Source organism: Rhagoletis zephyria, unplaced genomic scaffold, assembly GCF_001687245.7.
Source record: "Rhagoletis zephyria isolate East Lansing unplaced genomic scaffold, Rhagoletis_zephyria_1.1 Rzeph_scaffold_00038, whole genome shotgun sequence".
Taxonomy (NCBI): Eukaryota; Metazoa; Arthropoda; class Insecta; order Diptera; family Tephritidae; genus Rhagoletis; species Rhagoletis zephyria.
The window spans coordinates 462,093-481,442 of record NW_016157122.1 but is presented as its reverse complement, the minus strand read 5'-3'; the positions used below and the strand labels follow the sequence as shown (position 1 = coordinate 481,442).

At 37.0% G+C, this 19,350-nt stretch overlaps 1 protein-coding gene across 1 annotated transcript; it reads right to left on the bottom strand.

The window, feature by feature from the left end:
* Positions 1–610: 610 nt before the first annotated feature.
* On the bottom strand, positions 611–12,265 carry FMRFa (FMRFamide related propeptide). The gene is made up of 2 exons (XM_017620331.1): positions 12,016–12,265; positions 611–2,065 (listed from the first exon to the last, which is right to left on the bottom strand). The coding sequence occupies exon 2, from the start codon at positions 2,035–2,037 to the stop codon at positions 817–819; it is 1,221 nt and encodes a 406-aa protein (XP_017475820.1). The 5' UTR covers positions 2,038–2,065; positions 12,016–12,265; the 3' UTR covers positions 611–816.
* Between the last annotated feature and the right edge of the window lie 7,085 nt (positions 12,266–19,350).

Genomic DNA, 19,350 nt, shown 5'->3' with positions numbered 1-19,350 from the left:
TCTCACAAATCAGATCCAGGCTTAAATTTGATCCGATTCCGTCAAAACAGCGGGTTTACATGGTCTACTGGTTGTTGGGATAGACGACGACGACGACAGTCGATAGACTAGCCGATTCAGGCAAGGCGCCGATACAACAACCCCAAGGAGAAGTATATATGTAAATAAATTTATGAAGAAATGTTTTTGAATAAATAAACAACTAGAATGTCCTTTTGCTTTTGAAATCTTCGTTTTATTTTGATTTTTTCATGCTTCATTATATTTAAAATTTTATATATGTATTTTCTTTATTAGTAAGTAAATACTTGTTGCTAAAATATTTTAGTTTACATATTTGGAATAAAAGTATATGATTTTCTATATAGTCTAAATCAATTTCATAAACACAATTTATGTACATTAATATTATACACATTGCAGTATATTCGTATACATAATTGTTTTGATTTTAAAAAGTAAGGAACTTTTCCAAGAAGTGAATTTTCAATCCAGCCCTAATAAAAATTCACCCCTAACACATTTGATATACTCATTAACTATATAGTAGATTACATATATACATATATGTATTTATAACTAATTTAAAATCAGTTTGCAGTTGGCATTTTTCTGCCTATGGATACATACTTAGTTGGGGTATGTATGTACATATATACGTGAAACCCTATCTAAAATGTGTCTGCAATTGTGTGTGTGTGTTTGTGTCCGTTTTTCCTATGCCAGTTCTCATTAGTTCAGTTCCTAAGGAGTAGCTTAATATTTACAATTGGTCATCAAATCGAGCGTTGAAGTAGTCACTCAAAATCATTTGCTTCACTGCGACACATTAAGCTCGTAGTCAGGTTCCACTTCGTCGTTGTCGTTGGAAGTGTCTTCATTACTTTGCGCCGCCCTTTCACGCTGCGCGGACGACAGCTTGTGTCCTCCCTCCTTTCCGAAAAGCACCTTGATAGCCCTATCCATAGGGTTGCTTTCACCTTCTCCACCGAATCGTTCAGCTTGGTTCAAAATTTTTGCAGCTTCTTTGATCACCTCTTTGGGCAATGGCGGTTTCGTACTCGTATTCTCCTGCGCTTGGTGATCTAAATTCTTGCCAAACCGCATGAAGTTCGGATCAAGCTTGCCGAAGCGTATGAAATTCGGCGAAATCGTCGGCATGCCGGATGCCCTTCCGAATCGCATGAAGTTGTCTGGTCGTCCGAAGCGCATAAAGTCTCTATCGGTGTCACGTCTCTCCTTCTGTGCGCGTCCAAAACGCATAAAGTCGGGACTGCGACCGAATCGCATGAAGTCATCAGAACCGCCGCGTCCAAAGCGCATAAAATCCGAGGGATTTCGGCCGAAGCGCATGAAATCGCCGGAAGCACGTCCGAAACGTAAGAAATCGTTGCTGCTACTGCGTCCGAAGCGCATAAAGTCCTCAGCTGGTCGCCCGAATCGCATGAAATTGTCGCCACGCGAGTCGCGTATAGCCTCCTGGCTGCGCTCAAATCGGCGACTCGTATCGGCATCCTTATCGTAATTGTACTCATGATCAAGGCTGTTCACTTTTGGTATCTGCTCAAGGGATCGCTTGCCGAAGCGCATGAAATCCGAAGGACTGCGCCCAAAGCGCATGAAATCGGCAGCATCGCGACCAAAGCGCATGAAGTCCGAGTTCGCGCGTCCGAAGCGCATAAAATTTTCATCGAGCGATTTTCGACGCCTCGCTTCTTCTTCATCGGCTTTTGCGGATTTGCGGAATTTCAATATAATTAAATTCTTCGAGTAATCAATGTTCAATGATGCAATCGGATAACGAAACTCTACTTCTGTTTGATCGCGAGTAGTCTTCACGTAAGGTAGATCAAGTGGATCCACAGTGGTGGTGGTGGTGGTGGTGCTTTTTCGCTCTAGGGAGTCACTACTTTGTATATCGTCGTCTTCAGAATCGGAAATAGTGTTCAAATTTAGATTTGGAGTTTCGATAATTTCACTTCGAATTGCTGCCTGCAACTGAATGATATAGAGGAAGAAGACCAGAAGGGGACTCATATTGTATTGGAGGCGATGTCGTTCGGCGCTGGAATGGAGATGGAAATAAAAAATTTTAAATATTAAGTTGCGGTGTTTGTTGTTATTACTAAGTATTTAAAATTTTCTGGAGGAACTCTGCCGGATAAGAAGCATAAAATAATAACCAGTTGAACAATTGGACTTCCAGTTCTCACTTATGTGGTTTCAACCGTTTTGATTTCACATTACCCAACCCCTTGCAGTTAATTCTCTGTACTCTAAAAAATAAATTATTAGCCGAGCCGGCAAAAGCGAGTCAGTGGGTTCAAGGTGTGCAACATGAAACATAAAGAGTGTGGCCAGCAGCTAACAAAAATTTGTATAATTAAATTTGCATCTGCTTTCACTGTTGGTCGCTATAGATACTGATTCAGTCATCGATATCGATATTGACTTTGCTGCCCTTACTTTTATCATAAACTATCGGACATAATTATTCTTATTGATACCAATATTGTTACAATTTACTATTGATTCTAATCTACTTACAACAGTGTAGTATCTCCTATACACAATTTGGAGTTCTAAAGGACGATGCTGTGGGAAAGGCTCATGAACTAACTAATTGGATCGTAACTAACAGATTCAGGCCTAGAAAATCCAATTTTGACTAGATTTTTACAATGTAAGGTCCTAGTTAATAATTCGGTACTGATCATATTTTTTTTATTTTTGAAAAGAAGTTATCATTCTAAATTTGAGAATTCTCCAAAGGAGCCAAAGTAGCGTTGAATGGAGGAAATTAAAAAATACCTTCTGGCAGCATACAGAGAGTCTTTGCATTTTGGGGCACATGGTCGGCAGTTACAACTTTGATAGTGGGAAGGACTTTGTATACCTTGGATCCAGCAAAGACGCCACCAAAAATGTCACATTGTAGGTCAAGAGAAGAATTTCTCTCGACACGCTTCACAAATATCTCACCTATCCTTTTATATGGCACAGAATCATGGACTCTGACGAACAAAGATGAGAAGTCTTAAATGCAAAAGGATCTGTCAGCATTTGGGATACTGGGAACTGACGCAATTTCTGAAATAGCGATTTCTTTGGTCTCATCCTAAGTCGGCAATCGTTAGTAGTGCCAAGTAAGAAGAAGAAGATGTACTTAACCGTTATGCGCGGTCGTAATGTCAGTTCTAAAAATGATAACACCTTTTCGCAATTTGACAAATTGAATGTACCTTTGGAAAATATTACCTCAAATTAGAATATACTAAATGTTTCAGATATATACTCAAATTAAAAAAGTAAATACATAAATATTGCTGACGAAATCATCACCCAGGCCCACCCCCTGCCACTTGTCATAAAAACTAAGCTAACCAAAGACCAACATGACGTTCACACAACAACAACACCAATAACAAGACCGTAACAGTATTACCAGTCGCCGCTGTTAATCATAAAAGTACGCGGCTAACAAATTTGAGATGAGTTAATGCCTTACATAGCACACCAGCATCTACATCTATAAACAACAAAACAAATAAACATTGATGCGTGGTGTGAAAAACTCACAATTCGCACTTAGTCAGTCAAGCAACAATACGGCCGACAATAAATATCTGATACCCCTTACTACTTAATTATAGAATGTTCTGCGGCATCCGCGAAACTACATACGTACAAGTAAATAGAGTGCAGAGAAAGACGAAGACCAAGACAAAGAAGCCGCCACTAAGAATCCTTAAATCATACTTCAGCGCCCATGAACTTATTAAAAATGTAAAGTTAGTATATACCTATGATAGGAACGTATTGGCGATGCCACATTATATGTAGTAGCCGCATGCAACGCTAATTAGCCATTGTTAGTATTAATGTTTTAGCATTCCTTGTGACGCCAATGAAGCGCAAAAGCGCGTGCGGATGAAGCACTCCGAAGTGCAGCCAGCCACAGCAGCAGCAGCAACAGATTAAAGGTACGACCGCGCTAGGCGACGCGACACGACACTACACAACGACGCGGCAAAATATTCTTTGCATGGATTCTTATGGAGCATACCGCACTACGCTGCAGCGGAGCTACGCGACGCGACGCGACGCAGCGCGGCAAAGTTGACCAACTAGGCAAAAATGTCGCGTCGCGTGCTGTCGCGCAGTTCCGGTGCCGCATAGTGCGGTATACCCTGCGGAGCTACTCGCACTAAATATATTTTTAACTTGAACTGATTTCGAATTGTGAGTAAATATTCACATGCATTTCATTCAAGAAGAAAATTTTATGTAAAGAAACATAACATTTGAGGAGAATTCGCCAAGGAAAATAAAAATGAAGGGCATTAACATTACATCAGCGTCACTGGCATCCATCTTGTTTGAAGGTTTTGACGCAAATAAATAAAAAAAAAACTGCAGCGAAGTATCCATAGTGTGCAACAAGTGGCACCAGGAGAACACTTTTGTTGTCTTTTGTTTGTTGAATGTGATGCTATAAAAGTCTGGTTTTAATGATCTTAAGTTATGAGAGCTTCAATAAAATTAGTTAAGTTTGTTAAAGAATTTCAAAGTTTTAGCTAGTTAGGTCTCTGTTCTCACCTAAGTTTCCGTAAAGGCAGAGAGTATCTCCTCCAGAGTACGGCGGACCTTCTGATCTGACGCTGTCAAGGAGACGACTCTTTAATAGAGCCCGGAGAAGCAAAACAACCTTTTTCTGGAAATATTATACAGCTGGAGTTGGAATCCAGGCGACGTGTTGGTGAAATGTAGAGAGGTCTGTGGGTATAGGAAGCATTCACATATAAAAGCTTTGCAGGAAGGTCCTACTTCAACATGGTGGGGCCTTTTAACAACGTATTGTCGGAAGTAATAATTGACCCACTAGGTAATCTCCGAGTTCAAACCAACCAACCGACTCTTCACCAATCCTAGTAAGACAACTTTTCGCGGATGTGTCTGATGGGATTGTTGGTATTACGTAATGCCCATAAACATCAAGTTCATGGTTCCAGATTCCAAAAAGCAGTTCGCCTCATGCAACTAGCTATTCGTCTATTGCATCTATGGAAAAAGGTATACCTTTCAGTGGCACCCACTGTTTGGGTGTATGTATGTGCGTGAGTAGAGATACCTTACACTTGTCACACAAAATGTCAACATAACTTGGATGACAACAGTGATCAAGTGCATGCATCGTCCTCTGTTCGCCGCTCCTCGGCTGGATTCTCTAACTGACGGAGACATTCGCATCTGCTCGACAGATGTGAAATAATAATTTTTCATACAAATGCGCCTCCAAGCTGCCACAATAAATAAGCAACAATAATAGAAACAAATTGAAACGCCAAATGTGAACAGATATGCGGTAGATTGATGATATGAAAAACTATGCGATGCGAAACTGTGCCAACGCTGGGGAACTTTTTTTATTTACGTCTAGGTGTATGCATAGGTATGGCAAGCTCACACTCTCCAAATAAATTCATATATGAGCTTGGCGCATACACACACACACACACACACACGCGCGCGGGTGCAGTAACGAATTAAACACGAGCGTAAACAAATGCGAATCCACTTCGGCTGCATGTCCTCCACAGGATATGCGACAATGCGATGGTCTTGGGACATCCAGCTTGAGAAAGCCAGCTTGATAAAGTTCAAAAATACCTGTGAAGATTTACTTCTTCCAGCGGAAGAGAAAGCATACATTCGTACTACATACATATATACACACATATACATATACACATGTATATTGTTCACCTCGCTTCGCATCAACCACAACCGCAGGACTTAGAGAGCAGCATACAGTTCATAAATCATAATGCGTGAATGTTGCAAATGCAAAGGCGACATCCGCGTGATGGGTGTACGGATGCACGAGCACACACACACACACACACACGCAGCAGCAATGGCTACGATAAATACAATGCAACAAGTACATAGCCACAATGTCACATAAGTTTTACTCAAACGTTGGCGAAAACTAGGAGTTTTTATAACCAAAAAGGGGCATACTGGGCTATTTCGCCCATCCAACCGGTGGCCTTTTCGAGACTTTGGTAATTAAATATGTAATGCACTGTGAAAATCTGATAAATGGTGGATTGGCTTGGTCTGAAGCCATGCTGATTAAATGCAACCAATTCGCTCATGAAGAATCTGAGCGTTGCACACAGAATCGTCGCCAGGACCTAATACTCAATACTAAGAAGACTGATCCTCCTAGTGGAATGGTCAAAGGGCCACGACACTTCACTTTCGGGCAAGTATTCATCTGGCCAAATGCGCCTTTAAAGTTGAACGCGCGCCCGACCAGCTGCCGGTTTTGAGTAGCTCAGTCGTGGGCTCCGTGGGCGTTGTGGGATAAAGCACAGAATTCTCAATAATTCGGTGTACACTTATCACTTCGATAATATTTTAGACTACAATCAAGATATTCGTCTAGAGTGGATGTTTACATTCCAGGAAAGAAGAATTGCAAAAGTCTCTAACAGTGCCGCATCTACCAAACTCATTTTAAATAAGTAAAGTAAGAGCGATTTCCAAGAATCGTTGAATGACGAAAAAAAATAATAATAATGAAAATGCGACAACTTCATCGTGGCGGAGATGGCAACTCATTGCTATCCAAAAATATGTTTAATTTATGCGTGTAACTTTTTTTAGTTTTTATCAAAATTGTCGTAAACATTAAAACCCAGGTTTATTTGAAAGCGCGATTCTTCCATTTTACATGACGTTATGTTACGGGATATAAGGATTTATATGGAAGGACCTCGAGAAAATCTCTCAATTTCAGATATATTTTGCAAATATCTCCATACAATTTTAGGCACTTTTTTCTGCTAAAGAGATAGAGTATATTCGATTAAGAACGATTTACACTACGATTTAGCTTTCCCTGATTCCATATATACACATTTGATGTTGCCTTTTTTGCCTTTTCTTAATTGTAAAGGGCATAATATGAATTTTGCGATTTCTAGTGTCTTTTCCTTCCCCTTTCGCGTATTTTATTTTTCCTTTTCGGGCCCATTTCGTTAATTTATTTTCGTTTTTTTTAGAGGATGTATAACTCAAAAATTGTAAAAATTTAAAACAACCGCTTATTTGCAAACCGTTTGCCGACCTCTGACCCACAGTCGATTGCGGATTTGGCGTTCGGTTTGAAAATATAATAAAACCAGGTTTTAAAAGCCGCATGGCTCTGCAAAAATTACAAACACTATGAGTAGTATGGAGCAAACTAAAAAATCTCCATAAAAAAAAAAAAATTGTGGTTTTTGGGGCCCTTTCGGGACACGGTGCCAACCGCTAAAAATCCTTTTATTTTTAAATCTTTTTTATATATCAAATTAGTAAACAAATAGAATTTCCTAACTGGTTAAAAATGAATATGTTTAATTTTCGAAAATAGTTATTTACTTGATTTGCGAAAATTACAACTTGATTTGATTTGACAGCTTATGTGACTGAATATTCACTTGCGGTAACTTCTTCTCTTACAAAATATGTTGTTTGGGAATAGATATTCTGCCGAAATCTACAATAAAACCGTCTTTTTGTTAATTTTATTCCTAAAACTGCCACACCTAATTCGAGGGTTTTTCGGCTTAACCAAGACTCTTTCCGAAAAATAATTTCTTATTAAATTTACTTTTTTGCAAAAACACGATTTTTAACAGTTTGCTATTTATGTAAATATATATTTAGTTAAAAAAAAAGTAAGTGCGCCTGGGCCACACTGCAGAAGTGAAACTTACGTTACTTATCTATCTATACATACACACGTCTGCTTTTGCTTAAGGTTATATTATTTCGCTTTTTTTCTATCAATGTAGACCCCTACCTCTACCACTGTTCGTTTTATTCTGTTTTTCCATTACCTTCTATCGATAACAAAATCGATTATAACGTCCATCAAAATATCGATAACAAAATCGATGACAAATTCGATAAAAATTTCAGTAGCAACATCGATAATACCATTGGTAGCTAAACCGATTAGAAAATCGATAAAAATATCGACAACAAACCCGATAAATATCGATAATAACATCGACAACAAAATCGAAAAATATCGATAACAAAATCGATAAATATTTCGAATACAAAATCGATTTATATCGATAACAAAATCGATAAATATCTATAACAAAATCTATAAATATTGATTAAAAAATCGATAAATATCGATAACAAAATCGATAATTATAGATAACAAAATCGATGCATATCGATAACAAAATCGGTAAATATCGATAACAAAATCGATAATTATAGATAACAAAATCGATGCATATCGATAACAAAATCGGTAAATATCGATAACAAAATCGATAAATATCGGTAACAAAACCGATAAATATCGATAAAATAATCGATATTATATTATAATCGATTTTTTTATATTTTTATTTTAGTCTCGAGAATCCCGAAAATCTCTAAAATCCCAAAATAGTTCCCAGACTGAGTCTCTGTGTCTCTCTCTATATCCTTTCCTCTTTAATTACCTCTATTTTAATCTTTCTTCCCCTATCTTCTTCTTTGCTTTTATCGGTATCCTCATCCTCCTCTTTGTCTTTACTTTTATGTTCATCATTTTTTTCAGCTACATATTCCCCTTCACATTTGTTCTTATATATATAAGTAAAGTGTTTAACTTTACCTTGGTCTTCATTTTTGCCTTTATCTTTACGCATCTTTGTTTTTGTTTTTATTTTTACCTTTGCCTTTATCCTTTTCTTCATTTATCTACGTAGTCACCTTTAGTTTCATTCTTGTATTGGTCTTTTTCTAAGTGTTATTCTTTAACCTTTTATTAGCAAATTTTTGTTAAATTTATACCGTATGCATACACACAAGAAGCCCTTGTTTCAGCCCCAACCATTTCCGTTGCCCCATTTCCGTTGCATCATTTCCGTCCCAACAATTTCCGTGTGCAATTTGCCAATTTACTCCCAACCAACCAACCGCCGCTAAAGAAGTTTCACTTCAAAAAGTTAAAATTTCTATGTACATATGTATGCAAGAGAACAGTTCGATATGAAAACGCTTCAAACGAATGCACACTGTGTAACAAAATCTAATAAAACCTGTTGTATTAAAAATATTGCCGTTATAGTTGATTTTCTTATACGAAATACAGTTAGATATGTGCTATGGAGTTGCATAGTAATATAAAATGTTTACATAAGTATTTATAGATTTTAGTTTCCGTTCGTATTTGAGTCTTTAAAGTAAACTCTGCTCTGCTGTGCGTAGCTTAAATAAAGACTTTGATCATTTGTACATACTTACATACATACACTCGCATGTAGACACGTACATTACATATATATGTGCGTAAATAAATATGTATGAAATATGTTACATAGCTGCGTGTAACAACTGGCCGCTGCAGTCAATATTTACCGTTAAGCAAACGCATCTTTCCACGTTGCGCTATTGGTCAATAAATAGCCCGGGCTTTACCAGCGCATTTGTTGTTTGTGTACTACTTAGCACGCATTGTTTACTTTTCTGTTTGCCGTTTTACTTTTCTTCAAATTTCGGTCGGTTAGGCGTCTTAAAAGTTAACGCTAACAACGTTGTTTCATATGTTAATTTTTTTACTTTTATTATTATCTTTTACGGTGGTAGGTTTTACTTTTATTTAAAGAGCGAATAACGTTGGAAAATATCATGGGCAATAATCTTACTAAATGCATTAACGTGCTGTGTGTGCTGTTAACGTAAAAAGGCATATTTATGTAGGTCTACCTACCTACATACATACATACATACATACATACATATTTTTTGTGCCTTGCTTACGGTATCAAGTGTCACTTTACTTTTATGCTACAGTGTGGCAAAGTTTAGTTTTTAATGTACTACACCTCAGCGTTTGCTACACACATTAGCTCATTGAAATTTCTACTTGCGTATACAAACATTTGTTTTTGGAACTAACACACAAAACAACGCGTACAGACAGCGCTCAGACTACATGCTGTCCATTGTACCATATTACGAATAAGTTGGAGCAGATTGTTGGGTGTTAAAGAGCTCTGGCGTTCGGCTCTCAGCACTTCGCTGTCAAAGACCTCATGTCCAATCCCGAAAAAGCCCCTGCGGAAGAAAAAAAGAAATATGTCGCTGTCTCATCCTCTTGAGCGCAGTAAGGACGAATGGGGTTGCCATGCATGTCTATCACAGTCAGGTGTTTATCTCCACGCGAAGTGGAGAGTCAACAGTCCCACAAGTTGTGGTAGCTGCCTTATTACCAGGTAATCCCTACTGACCTGGCACCTAGACTAAAACATTTACGTTATGTTATCCGACATGATTACCAAACTGGTTTGGAAGTAGTTGGAGAGTGGTCCAGGGCCTTAGAAGAGATGATTGTATTCGGGTCTTTCGATTAAGACTGCAGATACTGTAAAGTATCAGTAAAGATTCTACAATGTGTGAGTCGGGCTCAGTATTGGGGTTAAGCCGGCACTCAGCCTCAATGAACTCGACATTGTAGTATCTTCGCAGCAAAGGCAACGGTAGCGTACTATCCTGTGGCGTTGAAAAGCCATTCAAGTTTAAATCTCTTCCTTCAGAAATTTCCACCTCGCGGATGACGGTTGACGTGGTTGAGTACTGCATCCATATCAGCCTCAGGTGTTGTGGCGCAAGCTCCCGTACATCGCACTGCGAACGTCCTTTGAAGTTTGGCAAGCAGATCTCCCACGCCATTGATTGAGATTCTGCGCCACCACATCAGAGATGTAAATCCAAAGGATTCCTCTAGTTGACAGACGCCACGTTTTACCAAAAACCTGCTTATATTGCCGAAGCGCAGTTAAGGCTACATAGGTCATTTGTTAAACGTAAGACTTCCATACAAGTTAACAATCTAGCCTTTTATTGATTCCAATAAAGGACAGCTTGTAAACATGTAAATCTGAAATACACTTAGGTCTCCTTTTATGCGGTTTTTCAAACCGTTTTTTCTTTAAATATTCGTAATATCTTTCTGCAAAATTTCGTCGAAAGTTGAAACTTTTTACAAAAGAATTTCTAAAAAAAAAGAATGCAGTTTTATACCCTTTCAACTTGAGTATAAAAATGTACAAATGATGTGATGTTCTAAAACTCGTGTTAATTTTTGTATCATATTTTTTCTGGCGGCGTTATATAATTTTATCCATATAAACAAACATTATATGAAAAAAAAACGGTAAGACAGTCAGCAAAAAAAATTTCAAAAATCAACACCAATTTTAAAACACTTTAAACTTGCACATTATTATATTAAAATTGAATGCATACTTATTTAATTTTAAAAATAAATTTTTAATTTTTTAAATTCTTTTTAAAAATTTGTCATTTTGATGAAACTTTTTAGATTTCTTCTAAATTTCGTACACAGCCTCATATTTGAAATGTTTTTTTTTTTATAAGCCACGTTTTAATACAAAATTAACAAAAAAACTTTGCATGAAAAACTTTGCTAATCTTACAAAAAATAGTCACGGTATAAACAAATTGCGTAAATTTGAGTTTCCTTTCGAACAGTTCCCAAATTTTTACCGCATATATTCTGTTCAACTTAATATTTTTTTTTTACTTCAAAAATACATCTTTCTACAGCTTAAGCTAAACTTAAAAATATCGCGTAAACAGTGTTTTATGCACAGGTTGAGAACTCCAGCCTGTCTGGAATATTTTAAGTTTAAATAGTTCGGAAGTTTTTTAACCCTGCATAGGTGAAGCCTTTTTTACCAACAGAAAAAATTTTGAAATTCGTAAATTCTTAAATCCTTAATAAAAACTATATTGTACCACAAAACTACCCCACCTCTATACTGTTGTTGTACTCGCAATCACTAATTTACCTTTGCGTGGGAAGAGACTGAAAACCTTTCAATGCCCATAAAATTCCGCAACACATTTTAATGACTTTAGATAAGTAAACCTTGGCGGGATTAGTAAAACTTAAGAACTTTGTGAAATAGTTTGTAAATAAATCACCTTTTTGATTTCCACTTCGAACCAGCGTCGACTTCGAGAGTTGCGCGTAAAAATATAAACGCTCCGTCAAAAGCCGTCAAATGCGTACAACGCCGAGAGTGTCGAGTCGTGCAACACTGCAGCTACTGGCTGCGAAAACTTTTAAAACCACCGAAGTTTAATTCGCGGCACAACAATCATTCAATCATTGGAACGGGCTCAATTGAGACTTATTTAAAATCGATCTGCACTTTTTTCAGTTTTAGTTTCAATTTTGTTGTTGCTTAACTTTTTGTAGTAGTTTAACTGTTCGATAACAGCACTACACAACATCCGTTTCCGCTCGGTGACGGAGCAAAAAAAAACAAATTGTAGTTTTCCGCTTGGCCAACGCTAACTGGACGCAGACTGACCTGACCGCCGCACCACTATGATTGATGCCACAAATAGTTAAAAGTGTAGCTTTGACTTTTGATGAGATGACGTTAAATGCCGGTGCCGCCGCTTTGCCCGTGTGTCCGTCCGGTGTTTTGCCGAGCGAACGCTTGCCACTTGTTGCTCGTGAAATAAGTTCGAGACGTCTGTGGCTGGTGTTGGCCACGCATCCTGTTTTATACTTACCGTGCGGCAACAAAGCGGCGGCTGTTTCGCGCACAAGAAATACACTTACATAAAATATGCACATCCCTACATACATATGTACATATGTAAGTAAATACATGCACACACACACACAGGCACATTCTTGTTATCAGGCCATATCCTTTGGGGCCGGGCGGGCGGACGAGGCGTAAGGAATGCGACGAAAACCCACACATCCACACTGCGATGTTTCCATTCGAAGTGTGTGTGTGTGTGTGTGTGTGCATATCCGTGTACCGGAAACACAACGTGTGCAAATGTTGCCGCAACACTGCCGTAAATGTTGCGTGGCATTGAGCCATCGTTGTTGTTGTTTCAGCAGCCTCGTTCGCAAGCAACTTCATTATCAAAGGACATGGTCGACATTTTTCACCGCCAACTAGTAGGTTTGTGTGTGTGAGTGCCTTTGAGTCTCTACTTTTTTTGTGTGGGTGTTTGCAAAATTGTTGACCAAAATAGTTGGAGGCAGACAAATAATGATTTAGTACTTATGATGGCTTAGCATTTGCGTATTCGCATTGTGTTGCAATGTTGCAGCTGCCGTGGCACATTAACTTGGTGGCATTTTGTCTTCATTAGCAAAATGAAAAAGATGTGAAACTGTTATCTGTGCTGCGGAACAATGGTAATATTCATATTAAGACTCCCATTCGTAATTCTTAGAATCTGGTATATGCATTCTTAACATAATTCCATACGTGTACCTATGTATATATAGGTAGCACTGACTTATAAAGAAGAATTGAAGACATGTGTTTGAAACTACATAACTACCAATATACTTACAATATTTTAAGTTTCTTCAAAATTTCATTTGGGTTGAGTACGCTACTAATTGGTATTAAAAACAAAACTGCACAGAAGAGCCTTTATTTTTCTTTTCAATTACTTCTCAATCAGAAATTAATTGCACTGAACCTACATACTCTAACAATCAATTTATAGTTATTTAATTTTCGTTAATCTTTATATATACAAGCTAATTTTGGTCCACATAAAAAATCGTCGAACATACATACATACATATGTATCTTGTATTGAAGAAGTGCACAACATAGTCAGCAAAAAAAATGTTAAAAAAAAAACCGTAAGACATAGCTATTTCAAGCTTGCACTTTATTATTAAAACTGAATCTTAATAAAAAAAAAGCTTGAAATTTTTACGAATGTTTGTTGCGGGCGCTGCGATTCGGACGTTCCTCTTTTTTCTCGTTAAGAAAATTGATATTTTAAAAGCGATATTGTTATATTTTATTTAAGGATATACTGCTTGAAATTAAGACAATTCAGAGCTTTGTTTCAAGAGTACACTTATGGTTATTATACTATGCCATACTTGACACAAAAGTTAAAGAAAGAAAGAGTTAGCGGAAAAACTGATTCTAAGCTTAAACCCAATTTACATACATACATATATTTACATAAATAGGTGCAACGTAATGTCTCAGATCATACCCTCTTTAATTTCTCAATATGATCATGTACATTAGGGTGGTCTAAAAAGAGTAAAGTCGGAATTTTAATGCGCCCACCCCCTAGGATTGTTCTATATCGAAAAAAATATATACCCCTATTTTTTATTTTGAAATCAAAAAATATTTAAAGGTCGCTCAAAGCGCTCAAAGTTTTCCAATGGGTAAAACCAAACTTTCATATTAATGGCATAGAATTCTTGAAAATCAATATTTCGCGATCGGAAAACTCCAGACTTTCCGAAGACTTTCAGTAGTAATATCAAATTGTTTATTTAACCATTTTTTAATACTAACGATTTTTTTTTTTGGGGTTTTTGGGCGGACCCATAAATTATAGTTAATATAAAAAAATGCTTAAAAAAGGTATTTGATATTATTATTGGGAATCTCCTACAGAGAAACAGAGTTTTCAAAGCGAAAGTATGGATTTTTAAGAATTCTATACTATTTCTAAGAAATGGTGTTTTTTTTCATATACAATACATGGAAAGTTTTCCATGCTTTGAGGGCTTTCAACGACCTCTAAATATTTTTTGGGTAGGATATATATTTTTTCTGTATAAAAGAATCCTAGGGGTGGAAACATAAAAATTCCGACTTTACTGTTTCACATGCACCACCCTATTGTACATACACACATATACAGGTATGGTGCGATCTTGATTATAACAACAGCTCTAAAAATTTGGATACTAGTCTGCAATAGGTTTCAAAAGTACCGCTGGATGAGAGCACAACAACAAAATAAAAACTTATTCATCTGGAATTCGAAGAGACGGACGCAGTTTTAAATACATTGATACATATATGTGAATTTTAGGGATGTGGACATTCGAGTTTCTCTATACGCACTGGACTATTTTTTTAGGTGCTGCGAATGTTATTCATACCAACATACTTATATGCTTTGGTTAGTTTAGTATAAGGCAGTCAAGACATGAAATTGGCAGGTTTAAAATGAGGGGTACTGCCTTTTTTCACAATGAAGCTGGCACAAACTGAGCAGGTGAATACATTCTGACTACCTAAAATTTCATTCCAAAGTTCAGATGAAAAAAATTAGAATGGAGGGACCATCGATTACGAACGATTAACTTGCGGTGAAAAGTATTAATTATACCGGCACACAAAAAAAATGTGTGTGATGTACATTTGATCGGACCTACCTATGGTTATGTTTTTCGACCCGCAGAATCCGAATTTGAAGTCAGTTTGGCCAATAGATCTGCTAGATTTCGAGAGAACTTTAAAAACCCGTTTTTTATTTCCCTATTTGTTACGGTTGTTTTTTTAGTTTTCTCGAATTCTAGGAGGTATATTGGCCCAAACTGACTCTCAAATTCGGATTATTGAGACCACATGGTGGCCTACTGGGTTTGTTGACGTTGACCACGGAACTTATGCAAACAAATGACCTCACATAAAATCTTTTCAAAACTAGAATACTTTTTTCAGTTCAGTAATCCATACGGTACTTGTATATTGTAACTACGTACCTACATACATATGTATGTAGAAGGCATCAAAAAGGTACCATCTACACTTAAGACACAAGTTTCTAAATACTACTCTCTACTTTAACTAAGTATTTAGGACATCATCGCATATAAGTACATACATACATATAAAGATGTTGGCAACATTTCGACGCCGCAATGGTAGAACATTTAAATTTAATGAACAATCGAAACGCCCTGTTTTTAATTTGCACTCACTACGCCCACCAAAGAGCCGCGTTGGCGTAGAACAGTGAGCGGCTAATGAAGATGCTGCCACAAATTGGCCCAGAAGAAGGATTGGTTAACCATCAGCGGCGGCATAGCGATAAGCTCTGCATAACACAAACACTTAAGCAAATGGGGAAATGCGATGGTATGGGCAAATCTTCAGAACCGGCCGATTCAACGCTATGAAAGATGAATTAAATTGCTTGAAATCCATTGAGAAAACAATCAATTCTTGCGTGATTCATTTTCTTTAAATGCTAAGAGAGCTTTGAGTAAACAATGGTAATTTTCGAAAAATTCAAAGATTGCAATATTTCTAGAGGGCGTGGTTTTTGTCCGTTTTCAATGAGCAGCACATATTTTTTTTAGCGTGTATTTTCCAATATTAGAATTACTATTTGCCATGATTTTTGAAGGAATTATACGCATGAAAAGGAGATACGAAAGATGCCCAAACTAACACGCCTACTTGTTATCTCAATGACTTAACTTGTTTATACAAATTAAAATGTCATTAATAAAATAAACAAACAAAACAAAAAAGGTGAAAATCGTGATCAAAATTACCCAGACTTTTTATAAAAAGTACTCGCAAAATTACGCTCTTAAAATAAATTTGAAGGTAACTAACACAAAATCCCCGCTTCTGAAGACTTGCCCATATGTATGTGTGTGTTTATGTGCGCTTGTGTTTAGAATAATTTGTGTTTGGCCTTCTAATGCCACTTTCGCAAAGAACTTTTAAGTTTGCTTCTTCTAGGTGTTTTTCCTTTGTTTTTATCTTTCGCTTTATGGCCATGTAACCGAACACTTTGTGTCGCCTTTAATGCCTCCCGTTTGGTTCGTTTGGGCTCCTTTGGCCGTCTGGCCGCCTGGCCGGGCGTATGCGGCTCAGTAGTAATTTGCCAGCTTGGCCGTCACAAAGTCGTCAGCGTTTGATGCAATTGGTTCTTTATATGTACATACATATATATATATACTCTTACATGCATTTCCATACATACATATACATATATATTATTCATACAAGAAATTAAGAAAAACTAAAGCTCTTCAAAATCAAATGTGCTGCACTATGTCTTTGTTTAGCTTAGCAAAAATGGTCGGCGTGAGGTTCAATTCAAAAATTATTTACTACTTTAAATGAAGTGTAAATTTCTAGTACTATTTTTTTATTTATAAACCTTCAACAATCAATAATTTTTATTCATAACTTTTGCCAAATCAAGATATTCTTCTCGGGTGCCACTAATTCATGCCAGGCCGTTTTTGCAAGCCATCAGTAAACAAATTACATACATACGTACTTAAAAGTGACTTTGTTTAAGACCGAGTCGTCTTCTTCTTCTTCTTTGTGTGATGAATAAAGTTTAGATAAGAAATAAAAAAAACAAACACGCATTTCAAGGTCAAAATTTGTGCAAGCATCAACGCACCAGCGAAAATTTGCCAAGGGATAGACTGACTGGCATTCGCGCATGCGTGCTTATGCGCATACGAGTATATTTGTACGCATGACTGACTAGCCTGCCGATGAGCCACTAACTTGTTAAATAACATTGCTGTTGGATAGGCCCACCACACCTATTTACATAGCGTCGTTTAAGGTGCAAAACCTCGTAGCTGAGTTTGCCCGAATTTTGCAGTGGACAGTTAAAATTGGCTTATCTCAAAATGGTCCTCTCTTTTATAAAACAAACTCAATTCACACTAGTTTTATCAATCGATATTTCGGTATGAATGGATAAGGCTTGCTGCCAGGAGTTTCCGGTGAGCAAATCTCAGTTTTGGCACAAATATCATTTACGCGGTTTTTTACTTTAAACAACGATATGTATATTTGTGTTTGTTTCTAGGTGTTGTGTAGGCTTGTAACTCAGTGGCACAATACAAAGATGCCGGCCATAAAAGGCTGCCATACATTCGAAATCTTACTCGTAAATAAGCGCCAATGTCAATGAAATTAAAGTTTGTGTTGTAACCTCTGCAAACGCGTAGTAAAAATTTCATTAACACTTCTCCAACAATGAGAGCATGGTTTTTTATGTAATTTATTATTTTCTGCTTATGCTCCAATTATAAACTGCGGTATAACACAAATATAAATGGCGTCTTATATATTCTTACATACATACATATCGTCGTTTAAAGTACAAAACCGCGTATCGTCGTTCTGCCAAATCGCGTAAATGAAATTTTTTGCCGAAAATTGGACTTGCTCATACAAGCTCTTGGTTCAATCCTTATCCAATCGTCCTAAAATGCGACTGCTTTATGAAAAAGAGAACCATTTGGAAATATGAATTTTTTACTCCCTAGAAAATATTTTATACAACCTCACATACACGGTTTTGCATTTTGTTGATACGCGGTTTTGTACTTTAACCACGACGATATGTATGTATATCTCGTAATTAATGTGCTTTCGTAGAAATTAAAGCGACTTCTGCTTGAAGTGGAACCATCTCTCAGGCTTGTGAGAAAGCATCTCAACGAACTAAATAAAGGGCGAGATCCAGTTATAAGTATATACATACATCAAGCAACCTTTCGACCCGGGACTGATCTCATCTTAAGAAGCTCTCGTCCAGTGAATGCCATTATCAAAATCCAGAAATGCAACCAAAAAAGCCTCTAGCACCGGAAAAACTTGAGCTGCCTCGTCGAACCCGTGCCCCATGGCTATGCTCACTTTTTAAATCCCTTTGAGTGAATTGGGGAATCACAGTTTTATAATTTATCAGGTGGCTACATACATTGTTTTGAAACATAAATGCGTACATGCAATTTCTTTTAGTGCATAATGATTTTCATCGATTTTGGTCACTTATATTCACAATAATCCGATGGTCAAAGCTTTTCTAAATGACCTCACGATTTTAACTTTAAGCAGCAGCAGTTGTAGATAAACACACACACTCGTGCGTGGCTTGAGAATAAGCGAAGATGATTGCGAAACCACTCAAATTTATGCACGTACATACATGCATACACTTGAATACTTGCAGACATACAAACCCATAAACACGGCTATGATTTTGGCGCTTTAACATATTCGAGTACGAAAATTAAAACTGACTTGAACAAAATACAAGCTTACATATCATCACCTAGAATGCAAAAAGTCATAACTAATAAAAAATTCAAAATTCACATTTTTTGTTTTATATGATGGATTTCATCGAATTACAACTACTCACATCATTATATGAGAAAAATAAAAAAAAAATATCAGTCACGCCCTTTTACATTTCAGTTGCGATGTTGTTACGTCTTTTTGCATTTCAGGTGGCGATATACACATACATACATCCTCACATACATGCATATCTGTAACTGCACACGTGAATGCATTCAAACTTACCCTATAGGAAAGTTCGGGCAAATTCTAAAGTTAAAAACTGCTTTTTGTTACTTCACTTTTGTCTAGAAAGCCACCAGCAACATTTATACGCCATCATCTTTGAAAATGTCGCACCCCAGATGAGTGCGTCTCTAACTCAGCTGTTTTT